Source organism: Rhinolophus hipposideros, assembly GCF_964194185.1.
Source record: "Rhinolophus hipposideros genome assembly, chromosome: 7".
NCBI classification, from domain to species: domain Eukaryota; kingdom Metazoa; phylum Chordata; class Mammalia; order Chiroptera; family Rhinolophidae; genus Rhinolophus; species Rhinolophus hipposideros.
This window is the reverse complement of record NC_138053.1, coordinates 15,541,867-15,564,244: the sequence shown is the minus strand read 5'-3', so window position 1 is coordinate 15,564,244 and position 22,378 is coordinate 15,541,867. Positions and strand designations below refer to the sequence as shown.

The 22,378-nt window shown below is 34.7% G+C and overlaps 1 protein-coding gene across 15 annotated transcripts in view; it reads right to left on the bottom strand.

Annotated features, from left to right (window-relative positions):
- Positions 1-4,874: 4,874 nt before the first annotated feature.
- CEP120 (centrosomal protein 120) overlaps positions 4,875-22,378 on the bottom strand; it is a 63,599-nt gene continuing 46,095 nt past the window's right edge. For 13 of the 15 annotated variants that reach the window (XM_081054534.1, XM_081054536.1, XM_081054529.1 and 10 more), the window contains 2 exons: positions 11,567-11,712; positions 4,875-6,735 (listed from right to left, as the gene is read on the bottom strand). In XM_081054534.1, the coding sequence (XP_080910660.1) occupies positions 6,501-6,735; positions 11,567-11,712 (381 nt within the window). In that variant the 3' untranslated portion in view covers positions 4,875-6,500. The remainder of the gene's footprint in view (positions 6,736-11,566; positions 11,713-22,378) is intronic. The other 2 variants (XM_081054543.1, XM_081054530.1) reach the window with 2 other exon arrangements.

Genomic DNA, 22,378 nt, shown 5'->3' with positions numbered 1-22,378 from the left:
CAAGTAGAGTACAATCACTCTTCAATATATCATAATAGGAAGGACAATATTAATACTTTATACGTAACTATATAGAATTTTATGCTAAACAATGTACTTCCACATAGTGTATATATATATATATTATATATATATATACATATATATAATATATACATATATATTATATTATGCGTATATAACGTTTCCCCAAAAATAAGACCTAGCCGGACAATCAGCTCTAATGCATCTTTTGGAGCAAAAATTCATATAATTCCCGATATTATGTTTTATATTATATATTATATTATATTATATTATATTATATTATATTATATTATATTATATTAAAGACTTGGTCTTATGTAAGACTGGTCTTATGTGAATTTTTGCTCCAAAAGACACATTAGATCTGATGGTCTGGCTAAGTCTTATTTTCAGGGAAACATGGTGTGCATATATATATATACATATATGCAGTTATATACTGCTTAGTGACAGTTATGTTCTGAGACACGTCATTAGCTGATTTCATCATTGTGCAAACATCAGCGAGCACACTCACACAAACCTAGATGGTTTAGCCGACTGCACACCTCGGTGATAGGGAGTAGCCTTGCGCTCTTAGCCTAAAGCCTGTACAGCGTGTTACTTACTGTACAAAACAACACGAGATTAAATCAAGCACAAGAGAAAATGATGCAGTCAAGAGGCAGGGTACAACATGAGATGTAAGAGGCTGCTAGCGGTGCAGCATAGCATACTGTTTTGCAGCAAACTTTGTTTTTTAAAAGTCGAAGGAATATACTCCAAAATAACAATAAAATGTATAGTACGGTATAAACATGTAAAGCAGTAACATGGGCATTAATTATCATTATCATGCATTGTGCACTGTACATCCTTTCACATGACTGGCAGCGCAGTAGGTTTGTTGACACCAGCGTCACCACAAATGCAGGAGTAACACATTGTGCTAGGACATCACTAGGTGATTGGAATATCTCAGCTCCATCGCAGTATATATACGATATATATATAAAATACATATGATGATGAATTCCTCAATTTATTTGATCTCCTTCATTTGATAGAAGGGCGCGCTCCTGGGAATTGCTAACTATGTCCATTTCAAGTTTGGATGCCAGCACATCCCAGGCTGACCATTGTTTCTCCTGTGTCTGTATATTGCTGGAGTCCTAGGCATGTTCAGATGGAGCTGGACAATGACACTGAGGTCCAAGGGATCACATAAGAGGCAAAGAAAAATAGCAGAACCAGTGAAACCCCTGACAGTTTTACACACCTTAGTGAGAAAAAGACAAGGTAAACCAAAGGAAAATTGGGGTGTGAGCTCTCCTGTCCACTTTCTTTTTTCTTTTTTTTTGTTTTGTAAAGAATCTTCTGAAAACAAATTTTGGGTGTCCTTTGTTCCCGATAAATATACATTCACAGGGAGGTAAGAGAGAAAGAAGGGTGTATTGACAATAGAGGAAGAAATGGTAGGCCAAGTGTGGGCTGGCAAATACAATTTTCAATGGTGAAAAAAGACAGGCGGGCTAAATTACTTCTGAAGACCATTTGTAAAATTATTTCCTATTGGGTACCTTTATTTTCTTTGTGCAAATTTTATACATTTCAGTTAGTTATCTAAATAAGCGTCTGTCAGAAACCAAGACAAGACCATTAATCTCATCTGCCAACAAGGAAGCTTAGTCAGGAATTGAAACTGTCCTTCCTGAAGGCGATGGCCAGGTGAACACACCAGCCTGCTCTACTCTCTCACCCAATCTAAACAGGGTGCCTAGCGATACGTACGGGCTGCTAATGCCTCAAATCCGTGATTTGACCACCAGTCAGGGCAACACATGTACCCGCTCAACCGAACTCAAGTAACACAATAATGATCTGCTTGAAATTCTGAATTTCTCTCAAAAAAAAAAAAAAATTTTAGTAACCAAACTTTCCCAATTTGTTAGATTACAGAAAGAAGTCATAGAAATGAAACCAGGTTTTTAATGCTTTATCTAGCTCAATTTACTAATATGAGAATTTGATGAAGAATTGAGCAATCCATTGCAAACCAACTAGGCACAGACTCTTTCACTACTGGGTTGGCATTCATTAAAATTTAATGTCAAAGTAGGATTTTGCTGTAATGTTTCTTTTGCTCTAGCCAAGTTTTGCTCTAAAATATTGAGGAAAATTCATCTCTCATCCAATGTATCTGTATGCTTTTGACTAGTTAACATGTTAAGAAAAAGGTTGTGCTGTCCAACTATTAGATGTTATTTGGAAAAGAAACAATATTTGTCTATGAATTTGTGGGTGAAATGTTTCCAAGAAGAAATTATAAATGGGCCCTATTTTAGTTCTCTCCTATTATGAATGACAGGCTTAACATTCTTAGAAACGCTAAGAATATAATGACTACATCTTTAAAAGCCTCCAGGGATTACTGTACATTAACGTATCAGACTCAGTAAATTATTTATCTATAAATTAATCTTTTGAAACAGTTCTCCATCCCCCCTTCAATTTGAAAGCTAAAGTTGAGTCTCCACTTCAACTTTATATCTGAAGAGCCTACATCTGTAAAAACATTTCTAATGAAAACACAAAGACAACCCCCAGAGAAGCAACTAAAGTGAGATTTAAGTGTGTAACGGCCTTTCTACAGTTACATGCCTAACAATAGTTGATTCTAACTTGAGGCCAAATAGGTTATTTAACAAAATCAGTTGTTACCGAGAACACTCTAGTTCTCTTTGTTTCAGTGATAAATGTAGGTGTGTAAACAATTCAGTATTCCTTCATTTACAACAAGATAGATGAGTTACATCTTTGAGTCATAGAAGCAGAGGACCCACTGGATAGGAAGAAGCTTAGTTTGTGCTGTAGAGCAGGTGGCAGAAAAAATGCACACTGAAAAGTCTGGGTGCCAAGGTCTGTCACAGTTGCCAAAACACAAATATCAAAGACAGATTTAAATTTTCAAGTCATAACATTAAAAATTATTCAACCAGACTTTATTCAGCATTCCCACACAAATCACTTTATCAGTTAATAAGACCACCGGCCAACAATAAGACGATAGCCAACAAAAAGATCCTAAGCCTAATTTAGGGAACTAATAATTCCTTGTGAAAAATTCTAATTTATATCCATGGTCTGGACTATCTGCTAAATTAAACAACCAGTGGGTGGTTTTTTTTTTGGTCGTTATTCTTTTTATAAAGGATAACAAGACCTTAATTTTACAAACCTGAAGGCATTCCCATTCCACGTGTCACGGATCCTCCCATTTTAGAACACAGGATGAAAAAGTAGCCATAATTTTCACTGATTTTAGGTGTTGTGAATGGAGGTGCTACAAACAGATCATGAAGTATCAGATCTATTCCTACATCAAGGACTAAGGTAGTATCTTCAAGAATGGACTGATAGGCGACTCCTGTGCAGACAACTTTCTGCATGAAAACACTGAGTAAGGAGATTTGAAGTAGAGATTGAAGCACGTTTTTAATTGTGGTAAAATAAATGTAAAATTTTAACCATTTTAAGTGTACAATTCAGTGGCACTAAATATATGCACAGTGCTGTACAATTGTTTCCACTATCCATAATCCAGACAATATACAGTCTTCATTTGTTTCTTCATGAATGCAGTGAGTATTGAGTGCCTACATGTAGCAGGCACTGTTTTCATCCTGGCATATACGTAGTGGAAAATAAGATAGACCCAATCTGTCCTCATGGACCTTATGTTCTGGTTAACTATACTTCTCATAATCCCCAAACTCTATACAACATATGGAAAAGTGTACCACTTTGATAAGCTACCAGGGGCATGACACATGCTTTGTATCGATAATCCAGTCCCAACATCATAGGATTGCTCAGAGATGTTACAGAACATTATCTACTTTTCACTGTTATTTTTGGTCACTGCTTTAATAGACAATGGAGAGTAAAACAGCTGACTTATATTCTTAGCTGATGGACAAGTGTTATACCCTTATGTTGGCCTTCTGCATCTCTGTATCATTTAATTCACCATCTGATAAAATGTTGTATACCATAGAAGCTGGTCATAGAAAAATACTTGAGGTTTTCTAATATTTCCAACTCTAAATGTCAGTTGAGGGTTTCATCTATATGAAATGTCCAGAACAGGCAAATCCACAGAGACAGAAAGGTTAGTGGTTGCTAGGGGGTGGGGGAAGGGGAAAATGGGGAGTGACTGCAGAGTATGGGGTTTCCTTGATGAAAATATTCCAGAATTAGATGGTAGTGATGGTTGCACAACTGTATGAATATACTAAAAACCACTGAATTGTATACTTTAAATTGGTGAATTTTATGGTTTGTGAATGAAATAAGGAAAAAAAATCAAGTTAGGCATGCAATCAAGCTGGACATAATAGCAATGAGAGGCCAAATTTTCAAAGTCCATACATGCTGCTGGAGGCCCCTTCTGCAAGAACCAGGTCAGTCCGTTCTGAGCTGGCTAAGGACGAACAACATGTACTGGGCTGATCTGAGAACTCAGATTCAGGCTGGGCAGTATCTGCACAGAGCAGCACGTAGACAAGAAAGTCATCTGGCTCAACTAGACGTTTGTGCAGCTCCCCAATATATCCTTAAACTTCAAACTCCCACCTCTGTACTCAGAGTCCTCAAACTCCCACCTCTGCTGGAAGCAACAGGAACACAGGTCTAGATAGAAATTACTGGGATATACCTAGAAAGGAACTCAAGTTTATACAGAAACGGCACCCACATACACATATGCAATGTAAGCACTTAAAAACCAAAAATACAGAGACTTCATACGGAAGTGCCAAGCACTTGCCCACTTAGTTTAGCACAAAAGCAACAGACTGCTCAGAACTCAAAGATACACACAATTATGATTTTATTTGTTAAAATACACAGCCAAAAGATCGCTTTACAGAAGGCAAAATAAACCACACATCCTTTTTAGAAAAGCTCTTTTTGTTTCTTTAACTCTAAGGCCCCCTCTAGTGTTTGAAAATAGTCACACACAGCACACAGTGCAATGGAAAGCAGTCATCGTTATTTTATCCAATCCTCCCAAAATAAAAATACTTCTGTTACATTCACGTGGCACAAAAATCAAGGAGAGAAAATGTCTAACCATAATATTTTGAATTTCTACTATGATTCACATGTTCATTACACTTCTCATTCAGTAATTTCTTTCTTTGTTATTTAGTGCTGGGTTGTTTGTAGATTAATACTTTGTTAATAAGGGAAAAAAAACCCATATAAGGCATGTAAGAACTGTAATTTCCCAAAGAAGAAAACAGAAAATTAATGTTACCAAATAGCCTATTCTGCTTTTATGGAAGTTATCAGTAAACAGTATATATACTTCCTAAAGTATATACTTAAATTTATTATATTCGGGAATCAAATTTCAAACTACATATACTTTAAGACTCACCTAACCTGTAAATTTTCTAATAAACCTTTTCAGTATGGTGTAAAGGACATGCAAAGTATTGCTTTGAGGGCAAATGTTGGCTCTGAAGAATATGATATAAAAGGATTCTTAAGTTTATACAGACGTGGCACTACATAAATCCAATGACTTAATCTCATGTACTTTTTAAAACGATTGGTTAAGATTAGAGAGAGTAAAAAAGTTTTTCATTCTACTTTTTCACCCAAAGTCTTTAAGTGTCTGTTTCCAAGTTATAAAGTTGACCACTTTTACTATTATTGAGAAATAAAAAGAAATCTCTATTTTCAAAAAAAGAAAACAGCGTAATCTTGAGCAGGAGACAGACAAGACCTTATTAATACTGTTATGACTTCATGTTCTTAAATTTCAGAGTACAGTAAAAATTTGAAAATTCAATAGTTTTTGAAACAAGTTTAATATGTATTAACTTTATTTAAATAGAAAACAGTCACATTAGTCACATAAACGACTAATTTGTCATTCAATATTATCATATGGCTTCTCTGAATTGATCCTGCTTTAGGTTTTCACACTTGTCACTTTTTAATGTTATAAGTTAAAAAGACAGGACATCTAAAATGAATTAAGTAAAACTGGTTATGTTTACAAGTAGTCTAAACTTTTAAGATATCTGTATTCAAATGAATAGGACACAATGTTTTTAAAGTGCAACATATAGTCTTTTGGCTCAAAGTGACAAGTTATGTAACTTGAAATTACTGCAGTCATTTCTCCTAGAACAAATTTAGTGAAAAGATGTTATGAAACTTAGCCATGAAATTATAAATTATGAGAAACACTGAAAAGTCATTTAAAATGAGTATATAAAATGTAATTACAAATAAAATGAGAATGGGAGAGGTAGCATAAAGTAAATAAAATCAAATAAATACTATACAAGAACATATAAAATTGTGCTTATAAAAAATTGAAAGTTGGATCTTAAAACATACATTTTTCCTTTCCTTGGACTGTTTTACAATAAAATTAAAATTCAGACCTGGAATTTGTAACGATTTCCCAAATGTTATTAATTACTGGCATTGTTTTTTGCCAAAATCTCTCTGATCTGTCGGTCAAGTTCACTTATTATTCGATCCTCGTGATTATACACACCCGTCCTCATCAAAGTATCCCTTTCTTCTATGAGGCGAGTCAAATAATCGTCCAAACCTTCTTCCGTTGCACTGCCACGTGGACCCTCCACTTTTCCACTTGCAATCTCTCTGGAATCCTGATACTGTTTTTGTTCCTGTTGCCTTAACCTGAGAAGTCAAGAACAAACACCACTCTAGCAGGCGACAAATATTGTTTTGGTTGTCTTAACAATGCCATTGTAAAAGAAAATGATTTAATGGTAAAATACGTTTTTAGTAATATTTTCAGGAAGGAAACAAACACCAGTGTTACATTGGCAGGTCAGAGTTAGCACACTTACGAAAGATAGTTTTAAAAACAATACTTGGTTTTCTAATTATAAAATACATGAAAATTAGAAATTTTTGAAATGTAAATAAAATCAATCTTATCCAGAGATATCCAATTGGAATAGTAATTTTCTTTATTTCTTTTCAATTAAAAATGCATATATATTTAAATACATATTTTTCTAAAAAAATAATATATATGCAATGCTGTATATTTTTTCACTTATTAATATAAAAACTGTTTTCTGATATTACAAATGTTCTTCTAAATGGCTTCATTAACATTCTATTATTTAATCATCCTTTATTGCTGATCCTTTAGGTTGTTAAACCTTTGTTGTTTTGAACATAAAATTTTCTTCTAAATTCATTCAACAAATATTTACTTGTACCAAATAATGCTAGGATTAGAAGATACTGCAGTGAATCATGAAAAGGAGTCCTTATTGTTATGGAGCTTATTTCACTCATTCTTCATAGAAAGGAAAATGCCAGAAAGGGGAATGCCTAGGGCAAAGGGCAGGTACATTTTAAGACTTTGTACGGGTATCTTCAAGTAACGTTTGTGATGATCTCGTTTAGGCGATGAAGGAGAGCAGGTGCCAGCCTGGGCTTTGGGTATTTCTAATGCAACACTGTTGATTATGTTTCCTTGAAAATGGAGCGTATACTTAGTGAGGTAACGGCAAGTCTGGACATGGAGTATGTGTTAATTTAGAACGTACAATGAAGACAGAACTTTATGCTCCTCTATGTAACTGGCTACCAAAATGTTTTAATTTGCACCTACTCTAAATTTTGTCTTTATAATAAGATAAAGCAGTTGAGTCCAAGCCCTTGCTTCTAGATGGTCTTCAGAGTAAGCAGCCAGTGAGAACAAAACACACTTCCAAACTGACACATGCACTGGGGGAGAGAGAGAGGAAGAGCCAGCAGGCGTGAGTCCTGCTCTGACAGACGAGTAAGACTAGGCCACAGTTCATGTGTTCAGATGGCTCTCTTAAACTTGGACTGACTCCTAAGAGTCCCCACAAAAGAACTGGAAACTGAAGTACCCAGTCCAAGAACATCAAGTATCTCTTATCTGTTTTTAGAAAAAAATCAAATAGTGAGGGCGCTGCGCTTTGGGACTGAGATGGAAAATCAAGTGGTTAGTGGGATACTGGTACCAATTGGAGCACTTGATGAGAATGGAGAAGGGAAGCTTTCTGAATAGCTGTTTCCTCTGCCCTAATTTTTACAGCTCTCTTGGAGGGTAAATTAATGACAGAATACCTGAAAGTCTTTGTTCATCTGTTTATACATAAAGGACAGATGGAATTTTTTTCACATCTGATAGATTATTTCTACCAAATCTTTACTAAAATGCAAATCATCAATCACACCAACAGGAGGATTTTAGAACCTTGTAGCTGATGAAGCCCACAAAGTTATCAAAGGAAACTTTACTTCCCTGACAAACACTACGTCTGAACTCCACTCACACAATTCCTGTCATTAGGAACCTACAGCTTTGTAGAACTTCTGCTAAAAAGTTCTTTCCCAGGTTGAACTCAGTATGTGCTTTCCAATAAACGGCTATGATTCTGCTCCAGAGGATAACCTATTTCTATGTGGCAGCCCTCCACAAACGAGGTCTGACAATTAAGTTTGTGAACTTGTTGCAATGATGTTGCTAACCTTTTTGGATACCAGAGGGATTATTCATTATGAATTTGTACCAACTGGACAAACAGTTAACCAAATTTACTATTTGGAAGCACTGTAAAGGCTGCGTGAAAAAGTTAGACGACCTGAACTTTTCGCCAACAATTCATGACTCTTGCATCACGACAATACACCAGCTCACATGACACTGTCTGTGAGGGAGTTTTTAGCCAGTAAACAAATAACTGTATTGGAACACCCTCCCTACTCACATGATCTGGCCCCCAATGACTTCTTTCTTTACCCGAAGATAAAGGAAATATGAAAGGAAGATATTTTGATGACATTCAGGACATTAGGGGTTAATAAGACGACAGCTCTAAGGGCCATTCCAAACTTGCTTTGAAGGGTGGACTAGGTGCTGGAGTCAGTGCATAGCTTCCCAAGGGGAGTCCTTTGAAGGTGACTGTAGTGATATTCAGCAGTGAGGTAAGCAGCACTTTTTCTAGGATGAGTTCGTGAACTCAACTGTCAGCCCTCGTATGTGAAGACAGCTATCTCATACTCTGCCCAGGAATTCTCTTCAAGTTCAATATTCCTCACTCCCAAACTACTTCTTGGTCACATTCCATTGGAAGCTCTGTAGGTGGCCAATTTCCTTTAAAGTGTGCTGCACGTTGGTTGAGAACATCTTAGAGGGGATTTTACCAATGCTGAGTACTGAACACTACTTCTATGAATGTCCCTAACTGCAATGGTTCTTTGGTAGCCAAGTAACACTGTTACTAGTGGCCACGTAAATCCTCCTAGCCTTCCTCACATGAATTTTTTTTTCTTTTGTATCTTCCCCATCGCTTAAGAGATTTTTCTTATAATTTATACAGAGGACTCTGCTTTTGTCTCTAATATATTTAATCTTGGTGATTTCAGTTCTCTCTGAATCCTAATTTTATTAATACATTAATGGTAAGATTCAATTTTGTATGATCTGCAAATTTGACAGGCCAATGCTATCTTCATTTAAGCCACCAAAACAGTACTTAGCAAACAGTAGAGGCTTAGTATATATTTGCTAAACTGCAACCAAAAAAGTGCTAGACAGTCATGCATCACCTCGTGACATGGCAGCTGTCATAATGTCCTAGCGCAACACATTATGTGTTTGTGGTGACGCTGGTGTAAACGAACCTACACGCTGCCAGTTGTATGAAAGTATAGCACGTACAATTATGTATAGTACATAACGCCTGATAATGATAATAAACGACCATGTTACTGGTTTGTGTATTTATCTTCAGTTTAGAGTACGCTCTTTCTACCCATAAAAAAACAAGTTTGCTGTGAAACAGTATGCCGTGTTAGGCCAGTAGCAGCTGCACACATCTCGTATTTACCGCATCTCTTGACTGCATCCTTTTCTCATGTGCTTGATTTAATCTCGTGTTGTCTTGTACAGTAACATGCCCTACAGGCTTGTAGGAGCACTAGGCTACGCCGTGTAGCCCAGGTGTGCGGTCGGCTAGACCGTCTTGTCTGTGCAAGTGCACTCTGTCTCCTTCGCACCACGGTGACATCACCTACCGATGCATTTCTCAGAACGTATCCCTGTCATTAAGCGACACATGACTGTCTATGACAGCAAAATTCTGAAAGCCAAGAATTATGTTATAATGCATTAATTTGTAAAATCTTCCAAGTCTACAACATAGTAGACACCAAATAAATATTTGATGGAAAAAAGAATAATAGCATTAATTGAGCCCTGCAGCATGACACTGTACACCTTGACCTTTTCCAACTGATATTTATATATTAATTTTCTACATGCAGTTATTTAATTCAGCTCTAAACCCACCTCGTATAGTGACTTGAGTTTTCCCAGCTCATATATGGAGATGTCTTGGGATATTCTGTCAAATGTATGTGCTATGGACTGAATTAATGTGCTGAAGCCCTAACCCCCAATGTGACGGTCTTTGGCTTTGGGGAGATGATTAGGGTTAGATGAGATCAAGAGGATGGGTTAGCACGATTATTAGAAGAAACACCAGAGAGCTTTCTCTCTCCCTGCCGTGTGAGGACACAGTGGGAAAGCAGCTGTTTGCAAGCTAGGAACAGAGTCCTCACCAGAAACCAACCATGCTGGCACACTGATCTTGAATTCTAGCCTCCAGAACTGTGAGACAATAAATTACTGTTGTTTAAGACACTCATTCTATAGTACTTTATGGCAGCCTGAGCTAAGACAGTATGCTTTGCTAAAACAAAAATACTAATCTCTTGATAAACTTTAAGCTAAAAAGTCTTCCCCTAAACACCCCTCCAACAAGACTATAATTTGTGCTTATGCTGCTTCTTAATGATGACTTTTCTAATATGAAATACTGTTCACATTTTAACTAAGATGAGCATGACACTATAGAGAAGCCCAGCGTAGCACAGTAGTTAAAAATCAACCTCTGGAATCAGATTTGAACTCTGGTTTACTAACTGTGTGACTTTGGAAAGGGTACTTGAATCCTTGGTTTTCTCATCTCTAAATCGGGGGTAGGGGGGAAAGATGCTTTGAAGATAGAAAATGAGACAGGTATGTGAGGAAGTTAAAATAGCTCCTGGCACATAATAAATAAGAGCTATTATTTATATTATTATAGTAACTAAACTTGAACTTTCTCATACTATTTAATTATAAATTCAGTTTCATCAATTACTTTGAAATAGTAGTGATAATCCTGAAACAGTCAAATAAAAATAAAATTTAAAGTACTAGCGCTATGAATGGAAACAAAGAAAGCTAAATACAATTGATACAGCTACATTCACGACAAAGAATTTGAAATAATGGTCTTTGACATAGATTTTCTATTGTATAAATCAGCTATATTCCATATATGACCTACTTTTTCCCCCCAAAAGACCTGACGTTTATACTTTCCCTGGACCAATGACTAATTAAAAGGTTGTCCTTCTGGAACTTTTGTTTTTGTATGGCAAAAAAAATGAAATGTTCTAATTACTATACCTGTTCAATTCATTTCTTATATCCAACAATTCTTGTCGCTCAGTGTTTACTGTATCTTTTTCCTCAGAAGCCAGGTAACGTAGTCTCATCTGTTCCAATTCCTCTTGCTGTTTTTTAAGACGAGCCATTTGACTTTCTTGCTCCCGCTTGAAACAAACAAGCCAGATCCTTAATATTAGGAATACATGTATTTCGTGTGACTGACTTGTGATTATAATTCCCTTTGACAGCACCCATGATATATAGCCACGCACTGCCAATTCTATGAGTCACATACCCAGAAATGACCAGGTTCTCTTTTAAAACTCTTTTCGTTACTTCTCTTCTTGTGATAAGCCATGATCATTCATGGCCTAATCAGTGGTTGGGGTTAGCTGAATACCATTAAGATAATAAAAGATTATCTTAGAAGAGGGCAAGAAAGAGTCTGCTGTCAACACAATGAGTTGTCGCAAGGACCAGTGGTTAGAGCAGCAGCTAAGAAATGGTTAATTATACAAAGATATACCAAGAAAAATTCAGTAATTGTTCCTCAACTGGCCACCGATTCCACTCCCACATCAGGGAACAATATGCCTTTTCCACTTTTTTTCCAGGCTCATATAAAAATCTGTGCACATAGGACAAAATGTCTTTAAAATACACGTGTAACATTCCACAGAATGGATACTCCATGATTTTTTTCAACCACTCTCTCAATAACAGACACTTTTCTCACTACAAGCAACGCTGCAATAAAACACCCTATCGTCTAATATCACTCACTAACCTTTCTACAGATTTCTTTAGGGACAGGTGCTTTTCTTTCTTCAAGACAGAACCCCCAAATGGGAAAGTTGGATCAATAGGTATGTGTCATCTATTTTTTTAAAAAAATATTTATTGAAAAACAACAGAAAACTGCTAAACCACAAGTGTACATTTTGATAAAACTTCACAGAGTGAACCACTCACAGAACCACCATCCAGATCAAGAAACAGATTATCAGACCCCCAGAAGACCCTGTGTTTCCTTCCCGTCACTAACCAATCTTCTTTCCCAAAGATTACAACCCTAGTTTCTAACACCACAAATAAGTTCACCGCTTAGAACTTTATGTAAATGGAATTGGACAGTATATATAACTTATGCCTGGCTTCTTTCACTTAATGTTGTTTTTTTCAATTCATTAGTATTATGTGTAGTTGATGATTTACATTACTGTATAGCATTCCATTAGATGAATATACAATTTATTCATTCCACTGCTGAGGAACATTTGGGTTAGTTTCCAGTTTTGAATTATAAAGCTGGTGTGAACATTATGGTACATGCCTTTTGGCACATATTTGTACGCATGTCTATTAGGTATATACCATGTTTCCCCGAAAATAAAACCTAACCGGGAAATAAGCCCTAGCATGAATTTTCAGAATGACATCCCCTGAACATAAGCCCTAATGCGTCTTTGGAGCAAAAATTAGTATAAGACTTGGTCTTATTTTCGGGGAAAAACGCTACCTAGGATTCAATCTTCTGGGTCACAGGGTATGAGAATTTCAGTAGAAGTAAATCTTGTCAAATAGCTTTCAAAGTAGTAGCACAAATTTATACTTCCATGATAGCATTTCAATGTTCCACATTCTTGCCAACACTTGGTAATGTCAATTTCTTTGTCATTTAGACCATGTTGATAGGTTACGTAGTGCTACCTCACTGGGATTTTATTTTGCTCTTTTTCAAAAACTAATGAGGCTGAACATGTTTTAATATTTTTAATGGCATTTGGATATCCTTTATAAAGTTCCTGTTCAACAATTTGGCTCTACTTGGCTATCCATCTTTTCTTATTGTTGTTTGTAGTTCTTTGTACATACTGCAGAAATCATTTGAAACTTAACTTCCAAATATTTGCCCCTAGTCTTTGTCTTGCCTGTTCTGTTTTAATGGTATTAGATCAATACCATTTAGATCAATAATTCATATGGATTTGGTTTTGTGTATGGTGTGAGATCAAGTTTCTTCTTCTCCCCATATAGAGCTCCAATTGACCTAGCAACACTGACTGAAAAAGAATTTTCTGCCCACTGCTTGGCAGTATAAGCTATCATACTCATATGTCACCTCTGTCCATATATGTACAGGTTTGTTTCTGGACTCTCCACCCTGATCTATTTCTCTATCCTTACATTAAAAGTATACTGTCGTCAAGTGGTATATAAACCAAAAACAACAAAAGAACAAGACAAATGAGAAAGAAAAACTCATAGACACAGACAATAACTTAGTGGTTACCGGAGGGTAAGGGGGTGGGGGGAGGGAGATGAGGGTAAGGGGGATCAAATATATGGTGATGGAAGGAGAACTGACTCTGGGTGGTGAACACACAATGGGTTTATAGATGATGTAATACAGAATTGTACACCTGAAATCCATGTAACTTTACTAACAATTGTCACCCCAATAAATTTAATAATAAAAAAAAGTATACTGTTGTAATTACTGTAACTCTTGTAATAACAACTCCTTTTAAAAACTGAATTTATTGGGTTGACATTGGTTAGTAAAATTACATAGGTTTCAAGTGTACAATTCTATAATATATCATCTATATAGCACATTGTGTGCTCCTGATATCTGAAAAAAGTCATCTATCTTTGGCTATTCTTCAAAATTCTTAGTTATTCTTGACTCCCACATTTTCACATACATCTCAATTTCCAAGGCTGAATAAAAAAGTCCTGCTGGTATTTGATTATGATTATGCTGAATCTACAGCTTAATTTGGCCAAAACTATTATCTTTACAATACCGATTCTTTAAACAGTGAACATGGTTTACCTCTCCAATTATTTAGGTCTTTTAAAATTCTGTTTACTATTTCATCCTTCTCTATAAACTAAGAGTAACATCTTTTGGTGTTCCTAGGTATTGGGTGTTTTTAGATGCTACTGTAAATGGCAGAGTTTTAAAATTTTCCTCCTTTAATTGTCTAGTATGGAGAACTGAAATTGATATTTACATACTTGTTTCCCACAAACATGCTTTAAACTCATTAATTCTAGTAGATCATCTCTAGACACTTGTTTTCTAACTATGTAACAGTGTCATCTGCAAATAGTAATGGAAGTTTTATATTTTTCCCTTTCAACTGATACACCCTTTCTTTTTCTTGGGCTATTATACTGGCTAGAACTGCTAGTACAGTGTTGATAAGAAATGGTGATATGGGGGCAGCTTGCTCTCATTCCTGATATCGGGAAAATTTTCCTTATTTTAAGAAAGATAAGTTTTATGTAAATACCCTTTATTAAATTAAAGAATTCCCCTTACATTCTTAGTTTGCTAAGAATTGTTATAATGAATGGGTATTGACTTTTTCTGTATTTCTGATATGTTCACTTCATTTTTTTCTCCTTTATTCTTTTAAGGTGGTAAATAGCCAACTTGCCTTTGTTTAATAAATAAACTTGACTGTGATTTTTACAAGTTTCATATCTATGTTCATGAGACTGGCCAATTAATTTTGTTTTTATACTGTCCTTATCAGATTTTAGGAGCAAGATTATGCTTGTCTCATTTAAAAAAATTAGTGAGGTGTTCTCTATTCCTAGTTTCTGAAACAGTTTGCGTAAGATTAGTGTTATTTATTTTTAAAACATTCACTAAAATTCAAATGTGAAGCCATTTGAGTCTGAAAAGTTCTTTCACTACAGATTCAATTTCTCTAATAACTATATGACTATATATTCTGTTTCTTCATGTGTCAGTTTTATAAGCTGTTTCTCTAATTCATATATAATTTGTCATACTATGCTCTTATCTCTTTAAACATCAGTGGAATGTATAGCTCTGACCCCATTTTTATTCCTGGTATTAGGATTTTGTGTCTATTCTTTTTGTCCTTGAACACTCTTGCCAAGTTGTTTAAAGAAACAACTTTTGATGACTTTGTTGTACATTTTCCTTGATTATTTCCTTGTTTCTAAATTTCCTTAATGTCTTGTTCTTTTACTGTTTGAAAGGGATATTTACAGAAAAGATTTTATGCTTTTCTTATTTTCCAAGTGCACTTGAGATTATACATTTCTCCCTAAGCATAGCTTTCATTAAGTCTCATGTCTTGATATGTTGTATTTTCATTATTTTCCAGTTCAAAATATTTCCTAATTTCACTTGTAGTCTCCAGTTTAGCCATGGGTTATTAGAAGTGTATGACTTAATTTTCAATCACTTGAGGATATTTATTATCTTTTTATTATTAATTTCTAGTTTAATCTCACTGTGGTCAGAGAATTATGTTCTGAACTACTCTTCTGAAGTTTGGTCCAGCAAATGAGCAATCTGGCTAAATGTTCCACGTGTACTATATAATATGTATTTTGGACTTTTTTATGAAGTGTTCTATATATACCAATGATTGTGTTGTCTATATCTTTTAAATCTTTATTGATTTTCTGTTGTTTGTTTGCTCTATCAGTTCCCAGGAAAGTTACTGTAAAATCTACATTATGTATTTTTCCTTTTAGGTTTATAGATTTTTACTTTATATAAATTTGTGGCTGTTATCAGGTCCATACAAAGTTAGAATTATCATCTTCCAGGGAAACTGACCCTTTTATTATTATATTTATGAAAACTTTATCTACATTAATGCCTGTCACCCTAATATCTACTTTGCCTGATGCAAGTACTGCTAGACTGTATTTCTTTTGCTTAGCACTAATGTAATATATAGTTTCCCCTCTTTTAAATTCAGTTATTCTGTATACTTATATTCAAGGTTTATCCCTTATAAGTAGCATATTGGTTTTTTAAACTCAGTTTTTAATTTAATGTTTGTCTTTAAGAGGTATTTAGTCTATATGCTTATATTTAAAGCAATTATATTTAAAGCAATTGGTGATACAGTAACAGATTTAAATCTTTACATATTTCTATTTTCTACTTGTTCCATCTATTTTATGTTCCCTCTTCTCTTTTTTATTTCCTTTAGAAACAGTAATATAAATCAGAACTTTTACAATTTCACATTTTAACTCTATTGCTTCATATCTTTTGTACTAGTTTTGTCATGAATTCTACAAGTATTTTTACCCAGCAAATATTGGAATTGTTTTTATACAATCAATGTTTGTATTTAGTCAGATATTTATTTCCATTACTCTTTAGTTTCCTGTTTTCAGTTGGGATCATTTCCCTTCTGCGTAAAGAACAATCCTTCTGCCTTAAGTATTTATTTTACTTCAAGTTTGCTGTGACAAATTCTCCCAATTTTTGTTAGTCTGAAAAGTCATATGTCAATTTCCTTTGTGAAGGACATTTTCACTGGGTACAGAATTTTAGATTGGTAGTTATTTTCTTTCAGTATTTTAAGGATATTATTTCACTGTTTTATGAATTCCTTTACTTTTGTTGAAAAGTCATCTGCCAGTCTTATTGTTGCTCCTATGAAGGCAATATCTCCCTCCACCCCTTTTAAGATTTTCTTTGCTTTTTGGCAATTTTACTATGATGCATCTAGATACGGTTTACTTTGTATTTATCCTGCTGCGAGTTAACAGCTATTCTCGAATCTATGACTTGCTATCTTTTTCACTTTTATAGAATTCTCAGCCAGTATCTCTTCCAATATTGCTTTCTTCCTCCATTCTCTGTTTTCTCTTCAGGGGTTGCTACAGGCTGAATATTTGCATCTCCCCAAAATTCTTATGTTGAAAACTAATCCCCAATGTGATGGTGTCAAGGGATGGGGAAATGATTTAGAAAATGATTAGATCATGAAGGGAAGGCCTCATGAATGGGATTAATTCCCTTATAAAAGAAGTCTGCCAAAGCCCCCAGCTCCTTCTGCCATGTGAAGACACAGTACAAAGATGGCCATTTATCGGCCGGTAAGCAGGCCCTCACCAAACACAGAACCTGACCAAACATGCACCCTGATCTCAGACTTCAGCCTCCAAAACTGTGAAAAACAGATTTCTGTTGTTTATAAGCCATAGAGTCTGTGGTATTTTGTTTCAGCAGCCCACATGAACTAAGACAGGGGTCTGTAGTTACACAAAGGTAGTGAGTCTCATATACTCTATCCCATATGTTGCTTATGTTCTTTGTTGTAATTTCCACCTGTTTTTCTCCCTGTTTCATTTGGATATTTTTAACTGACTTATCTTCAGTTTACACATCCTTGCTTCTGCTTGCCTAATCTGCTGTTAATTCATCTACTGAATTCTTACATTTCACTTGCAATACTTTTCAGTTCCAGAATTTTTATGTGGTTCAAAAGATTCCACTTGTCTAATACATTTCCCTGTCATATAACCTATTTTGTAGCATATAGAGATAGTAGTTATTTCAAACTCTGCATCTGGTGACTCCAAAATCTGGAATACTTATTGATTTACTTCCATTTAGCAAGACATTAAAAGGCATTAAGACATGTACATGGCTAATATGAAAAGTTACTCAATGTCAATCAGGGAAACAAAAATTTAAGCCAAAAAATGATACTATTTCAGATCCACCAAACTGGAAAAAATTAATACATCGATAACAGCCACATGGTGTGATGAACAAGAATTATACACCACTCTTGGGTAGTGCAGATTTGTACAACCACTTTAGCAAGAAATTTGGCGCTATTTAGTGTAGCAGAAGAAATGAGCAAAACCCTATTTAAAAAATGCCACTTTTAGATATTGACACTAGAGAAACTCTTACATGTACAAAATTTTCAATGTTGTTTTATTAATTTGGGGAAAATATCTACTGAAAAAAGACTACATAAATAAATTGTGGTAGAGTCATATGTTTAAGTTTTATAAAGTAATAAAAATATATAGCTACTTACATCAAAATAGCTAAATTTCAAAAATAATGTTGAGTGATAAATGGTCACAGATGAATGATTCAAAGAGAATGATCTAATGTATGTAAAGTTTAAAAATATACAAAAGTAAACAGTGTTGTTTACTGATATTTAAAATGTATCTTCTAAAATTATAAAGCAAAGCAAATGAATAATAAATACCAAATACAGGAAAGTAATTACCTCTGGAGAGGATGCAGTTGAGAAAAGGCACACAGAGGACTTCCAAAGCATTGATAATGCTCTGTTTCTTAACCTAGGAGGTAGGGGTTGCAGTGTATAAGAATCTGTTTTTATTTCCTCCTTGGAATGCACAGTGTAGTTCATTTAAAAATTAATTATTAAAAAAAGGAAAGGAAAAGCATCAAATTGCTATCTCTGGCTAAGGAAGGGATAAGGTTACTAGGTTACTGGTGATTTTTATTTTCTATGTTATACGGTGCTGCAAAATTTGCATTTTTTTTTTTTTTTACATCGAGCAAGTAAAATTGCAAGCAGAAAAAAAACAATAAAAAGTTGGTAATTTAATTTTAGGTTACTTTGTAACATTTTAACTTTATAAAACTTGAAACATTTTCATTCTAAAACATAGAAGCCTTTAAATACCTTGAATTTTTAATCAAGAATCCAGCATTAATAATCACACATGCACACACAAAAATTAGAGGTTAGTGAAAGAAATCCTCTCTGCTGCCAGGTGCTGTGAGTTAAAGGCTCCTCAATCAAGTGAGTATAATCTTTATTTTGCCTTGGCTGCCTATAAATCCAGAGAGGAGATGTAAACATACATACACTAGACTAAACAGCGGCTAAAAAGTGGCCACTACTTACTCTCCCACTCACACATACCATGTAAGTCTGTGGGAAAAATCTTACAACGAAACTAAGGAACTCAAGTAAAGTTTTCTGAAAATAACCCAGAGCTGACAAGTCAGTAGGAGGGCCTGGATGGTTTCAAGACACAGTTTTTAACCAAGACTTGGACCTCCAACTGTTTTCTTAAACAAAGATTTACATCCCATCCTTGGCTAAATTACTTATAAATTAATCAAATTAATTACTCTGAGTGGATAAGCAGGAGGCTGGACAAGATAGTGCTGATGTCAGCCAATGAAGTCTGTGTTGTTTTAACTAAATATATCAGCTTCGTTTTAAACAGATCCACTGTGCACAAATATGGTAAGGGACCCAGATCCTACCCAAAATCTTACTTCTGTTTCCTATCCTGGGAACAAACACAGACAGTTTTAATATATCCGACATAATAAATTTTCTGCAACAATAAATTCGTACCTCTTAACAATGACTATTAAAAAAAGTGATGGCTTTAATTCTTTTTACATAACTATATTCTAAGGTGTCAAGAAACGTTAATATATACTTTACCACAAGGAGTAAAGCGACAATCTTAACTTGGGTATTTGTAGAACAATTTAATTCAAGTATTTATTTTGGTTTTAAAATACTTCTATAGTATATTTTTATGGAGATGGGGTAAAAGGGAAACTAAATTACCCCTAAATGTCTCACAACTAGAACTTCTTAAAGTCGGTGTTACACAGTGTACCAAAGACACCAACAGAATATGGGTATAATTTCCTTGTTTTCTAAGTTAGGGCCTGGTTTACATGATACTTTAGATTTTACAGCTGTCACCTACCTAGTTACCAAAGAACGAAAAAGTTTGCAACTTGAAAACACAGACTTTTATGGTTGTGAATCTGAAGAAAATATGTTTTTTCCCCTAAATAATTAGAAGATTATTATTTTTTAATTCACAAATCAACTATACTAGATCACCTTTGAGTAATGGAAATCCCTGTTTAAACATTCTTTTGGCAACAGGCACCAAGCATTAGATCTTACTTCCAAGCTTTACCAGCTGGGTTTTGTCATTAACATTTATTAACAATCTAAGATATGGTTTTTGCTGTCTAATCCGTACTACACAAATGTTTTGTATGGTCCTCCGGAGGATTCTGCTGTGACAAATTACTGGCAGAGATTATAGCCCCGTGGCTATTCACCAGAGGCCATGTAAAATTAACATGGTACTAATCCAATTTAAACAAAAAGTTGCACAATCTTCTGAACAAAAGCAGAGAATTCCAATTTTATATTTAAACACAATAAATGTGTTTTTAATAAAACGTTTTAGAAAAAAATTAAAGTAATTTTCACATATATGAATTGTGCTTATTTGATAGTTACTAATTTTAACCTTCCAAAAACAGTTAGTGGCAGAGCACAATGCACTATGGTAATCCCTAGGTGTATTACATTTCTCAGTGTGGTCTGTGGAACATCAATGATTCCTACTGACCTTGAAATCTGTTTACAGTGTTGTTTCTAAAGCAGAAAGTTTGTGGGATAAGGAATAGAATTGGTCTGCAATGAAGATCACTACACTCAAAGAATGAGACTGTTTTCTTTCATGAAGTAGAAGTTTAGAGATGAACCAGTAATTTAACATTATGTTTTGTTTTCTTCTCAATATACTTACAGTAACTCAAGAGAAAGGGGACATCAGAACTTTTGGGATATCCTCTGTTGTTAGGAACAAATAGTTCAAATTACTTTGCCAATGGTTTTTAGGCAAGAGGGTAGGGAATACATAGGAAAAAGGAGTAAATAGAAAATAATGAATCAACTGTAAAGATAAAAAAGATAGCCAAGTATATGGGAACCTTTTACACTGAATCTTTTTTTAAAGCAGACTACCTCAATATCTCAGTGTAACAAAGAGCCACGAACCTCGAGGATTCTATCAGAACATTATTTCCTGTATTTTACAAAGTACCTCGGTGTAAACAATGTCATCTGTCAATATACACATATGAATATAACTTAATCAGTTGACTCAAAGTAAAAAGTTCTTCCATGGATCGTTATTAATAAGAAGCATGACAATTATGATGAAGTTCTTTCAATAATTAACAATTGTTTCTCCAAAGAAAATGCCTTAATCAGCAACTAAAACTTTTTCACCTTTCCCTTACTAATTTTGGTAATGCCTTATAATTAATTACCATTAAATGAATCTCTTATCCCTTGCTCTGCAAATTCTTCAGTGGCAGGCAGGCACTATCTTCCATTTCTTCCCCATCTCCTCTCTATTTTAAAACTTGAAATGATTTCAAATCTAGTAGTGATATTTGAAACATTGTCTTTGAAATGTTTCTCCCTTAGCTTGGAGTGAAAAAAAATACAATGATAACCCTGCTGTCCTCTTGTTTTTCCTACACTTCATTTGCATTTCTCATCACCCTGCTATATTTTTGTTCAATATCAGTTTTCTCAGATGAACTTTAAGTTCCCCATGGGAGAAAACGGCTGTATCTAGAGCCTCTACCACTGTTCAAGGTGCAGAGTAGGCTCTCAGTTAGTACTTGCTGAATGAATGAAATGAACAAATGAATAACTATAAATGTTTCTTCAGACTCATCTCTTTATAGCCAAACTTTAGGGAACACAGCTACTGACACTTGTATATCTGCACATTTAGTCCTTAAGTGTTTTTCGTTCTGTACAGTTTTTTACAGGACGTTATTAAAACTACCATCCAAATACAAAGTACCGTTATTATTCAAACTCTATCCTACTCTACTCCCCTATCGCTATTACTATATAATATCCTCTTGTTCTCTAGACTTAAAATTTTTAAATTATTGTTGGTGCCTATCATTTCTTTGAACAGCTAGTCAGTCACAAATCCCTCCAATATATGTCCCGTTCACCAATGTCCAAAGCTACCATCTCATTAGGTCCCCATCAACTGAAACCAAGAATACTACACAATAGCTTTATAGCTCATCTCCTTTTAACAATAACGATTTACCGAGCGCATACTATGTACCGAACACTATATTAAATGCTTTAAAAACCACATTTAAGTCTCAGAACCTGTGAGGAAAAACTTCACTGTACAAATAAGAAGACTAATCAGAGAAGTTAAATAGACAGA